The sequence below is a fragment of the Diachasma alloeum genome, unplaced genomic scaffold, assembly GCF_001412515.2.
Source record: "Diachasma alloeum isolate Michigan unplaced genomic scaffold, Dall2.0 Dall_scaffold_00886, whole genome shotgun sequence".
Taxonomy (NCBI): domain Eukaryota; kingdom Metazoa; phylum Arthropoda; class Insecta; order Hymenoptera; family Braconidae; genus Diachasma; species Diachasma alloeum.
The window spans coordinates 55484-59262 of record NW_021681007.1 but is presented as its reverse complement, the minus strand read 5'-3'; the positions used below and the strand labels follow the sequence as shown (position 1 = coordinate 59262).

General features: G+C 51.2%; 1 protein-coding gene across 1 annotated transcript; it reads left to right on the top strand.

Annotated features, from left to right (window-relative positions):
* Window positions 1-2529: 2529 nt before the first annotated feature.
* Window positions 2530-2970, top strand: LOC107045208. Its single transcript, XM_015267384.1, has one exon. The coding sequence runs from the start codon at window positions 2530-2532 to the stop codon at window positions 2968-2970; it is 441 nt and encodes a 146-aa protein (XP_015122870.1).
* The last annotated feature ends 809 nt before the right edge of the window (window positions 2971-3779 follow it).

Here is a 3779-nt window from a genome sequence, read left to right as displayed (position 1 = left end):
GCTTATTGATTGCAGCTCACCTTGACCAGCTTCTCAATCCTGCTCCGATGAAGACGCACGGTGCCTCAGACCTTAATTTATTGACGAGCTCGGTTTCTGAGGCACTCAGCGCGCTCAAAGCACTGGATCAGCCAACGGAACATTGGGGTCCAATCGTCGTCCACGTGCTCACTCGTCGCTTATCCAATAAGCTTCGTGAGGCATGGGAAAATAAAATCGGAATATCGACTGAGTATCTGACGCTTGAACATCTCCTCGATTTCCTGCAAGGTCGTTCACGAGCCATGGAGACCTTGGAGGTTGGGTCTTCGGTGNGACGCTTGAACATCTCCTCGATTTCCTACAAGGTCGTTCACGAGCCATGGAGACCTTGGAGGTTGGGTCTTCGGTGCATACATCGAACGACGCCTCTCGTCCTTCGCAGCCCAGCGTCCAGACTCGTTCGATGACCAAGAGTAGTGCCAAGGTCAATCAAGCCTCGGTGTCTTCGCATGCGCAGCAGTCAGCCCAGAAATCTCCTAGTCCAGCGCAAATACAGTCCACAAAGTTGACGTCCTGGGCCGACGCGAGCTATCCTTGTTCCTACTGCAAGATGGATCACTACATCGCTTCTTGCAGCGGGTTCAAGTCGCTTACACCAACAGCAAGGAAGGAGGTTGTCGAACGACTCTATCTGTGCTACAACTGTCTAGGGAAGCACAGTATCAGAGTCTGCCAGACAACTCGTACGTGCAAGACATGCCAGGAGAGGCACCATTCCCTGGTGCATTTTGATCGCTCTCGTCGTCCAGCTCAACGTGGTCCAGCATCTCAAGTCCCTCTCAACGATGCAGGAGCTCAGCGCCCAAGTGCTTCTGCTCCATTGACCAGCGTGCCTGTCGTGACGTACACTCACGCCGGTGACTCTACTCAGGCTTCGTCTTCAGCCCATCCTCAGGCCTGCAGCGGACCGTCCTAAGCGTCGATTCCTTGTTCGGCCCATAGTTGTTCTGCGCAAACCTCTCCGCCTGGAGTCCTTCTCGCAGCTTGTTTAGCTCTTCTAGTGAGCGATTATTGCCCTCCGCATCAAGTTCGACTCTTGTTGGGTTCAGGCTCCGAACTCTTGCTCATCTCAGATCAACTAGTTCGGAGGCACCGTGCGTTCAGGCGTCCGTCTCAACTGAAGCTTACGCCTCTACATCGACCAGCTCAACGATTTGTCGTATTGCCCTGCGAATAGATGTTACCTTCACATTCAAGTGCTCTTCGTCTTCGGTTCAGTCGGTAACCGCTTGTTAATGTTGACGAGATGACCTTGGCACGTGTTGCGCAAGCACCATGAGGGTCTCCGAAGCACTTCAAGTTGGCCCGTCTGACGTCTCTTCAGGTACATCGATCTCGCTTGGCGCTCAGAGCTTGCCTCCCTGAAGCCTCATCTCAGCAACTCTTGTCGCCCTTTCGCATCAGCTGACTTCAGATGGAACACTCTGACTTCAGATGGAAGCGTCTTCTTTTTGGCCTGCGCACACTGAACATAGAAGCATAGAAGCACTGCCACCGTATTTCTGTCAAAACTATGTCAGCACTGACTTGCTGATGGCGGGGAGGGTAAATGGATCGCTCATTCTTCTCTCTCATTTTATTTTGATGTTCAATACTGTATTTAGATATTGAATGAAACACTCGTCTTCTCAATAATTGAATAGCTCTACGAATTCGTCATTCCTCGAACGAGATGTCGAACCTTGATGAGGATTTACGCCCCTCATTATCGAACCGAGCTCAGTTTGGGAGTAAGTCTTTTGGGGATCAATGGAATTTACGTCTCCATGACTCCTGACTGTACTTACATCGAGATCATCGCATTGAGAATTTCCTCAGTATAGACCTTCGTCACTCAACTCTTCAATTGAGCTTCGTGAAGTCAGTTCTGAGGTGAACTTTCACCAGACCAGCGTGTATAAATATAATCCAGAGACACGTCACATATCAAAGGGAAGCCACGGACCAGCGATTTTCAGTGTATACGACCCTATTGTTTAAATCAAGGGTCAGCTCAATAGTCAGGTATTCGTATTGGAAGGAGAACGGATGGTTCTGTGATTGATCAACTCTACGTCAAGAACATCGTTCTGAATTTGCATAGGCTGTTGACGAGTAGTCAAACAGCAGCTCAATTGAGACCAAACTCCCGAGAAAGTTTCTTAATGCTCAATGTGCTCATGGTATCAGAAACGTTGATGAGGAGTCATGAACCTTGTCCTCAAATCTGGTATCAACCGGTACTTTCAATGGACCATGTTGGAGTTTTAGGAACCCGTCGTGTTCTGCCCAGCGAAAAAACTTCTGTCCAGCGAAGGATCTCTGCCCAGCGAATGAATTCCCGCTCATTGACTCACTCTGAACTTGGGCCAGCTCCCAGTTGCTCGTCTCACACCTGGCCGAGCGTTCCTCAACACTGGAGTTGACTATGCCGGACCAGTGTCTCTCCGCTCGTGGAGGGGGCGTGGTCATAAGTCGTACAAGGGATGGCTCGCGATCTTCGTCTGCATGACTACGTCCGCAGTCCATATTGAGGTCGTCTCAGATTACGCAGCCGATGGATTCATCGCTGCGTATCGTCGCTTTGTTGCCCGGCGTGGACTCTGCAAGAACTTGTTCTCAGACTGCGGAACGAACTTCTTGGGAGCCGACCAGGAATTGAAGAAGCTCTTCTCAATGGCGTCTAAGGAATCGAACAAACTAGCCCAACTCTTGCTCAGCGATGGAACCAGATGGTCTTTAAACCCTCCAGGTGCACCGTACTTTGGAGGCAAATGGGAAGCCGCGGTAAAGTCGGTGAAGTTCCATCTCAAACGAACGATCGGCGATGCCCTATTGACCTACGAGGAACTCACTACTTTACTCGCGCAGATCGAAGCCATGCTCAATTCGCGACCACTGGAACCGCTATCAGAAGATCCTGATGACGTCAGCACGCTNACAAACTAGCCCAACTCTTGCTCAGCGATGGAACCAGATGGTCTTTTAACCCTCCAGGTGCACCGCACTTTGGAGGCAAATGGGAAGCCGCGGTAAAGTCGGTGAAGTTCCATCTCAAACGAACGATCGGCGATGCCCTATTGACCTACGAGGAACTCACTACTTTACTCGCGCAGATCGAAGCCATGCTCAATTCGCGACCACTGGAACCGCTATCAGAAGATCCTGATGACGTCAGCACGCTCACACCAGTTCATTTCCTGATTGACCAGGCCTTGACCTCCGTTCCTGACCCTTCGCTGGAGCATTTGAACGTCGCTCGCCTATCTCGTTGGCAGCTTATCCAGCAGAAGGTTCAGTACTTCTGGAAGCGGTGGTCCACTAGCTACCTTCAGCATCTACAGTCCATCTCGAAGTGGCACCACCCATCTCACGACATTAGAATTGGGTCCATAGTCCTTCTCACCGACGAGAGGTTCTCATCAACGAAATGGCCTCTCCCTCGAGTCATCGCTCTCCACCCTGGTAGAGATGGACTCGCCAGGGTGGTCACCATTAAGACGTCCAGTTCTACTCTGCAACGGCCCATCTCGAAGCTCGCTCTGCTGCCAGTCTCGACCAGCGACACTTAAGATCATCTCGACCAGCGATATCTAGGATCATCTCACGTGATGACAGCTCTGCATCATCGGGTTCATCATAGTCCATGTTCGGATTGGGTCATGGTGAGGATTTACGACCCTCTCTGTGGCAACTGGTCCGGAGTGGACGTGAGTCTGCCGGGGTCTGCCGGAATTTACGCCTCCTATGTCCTCGGC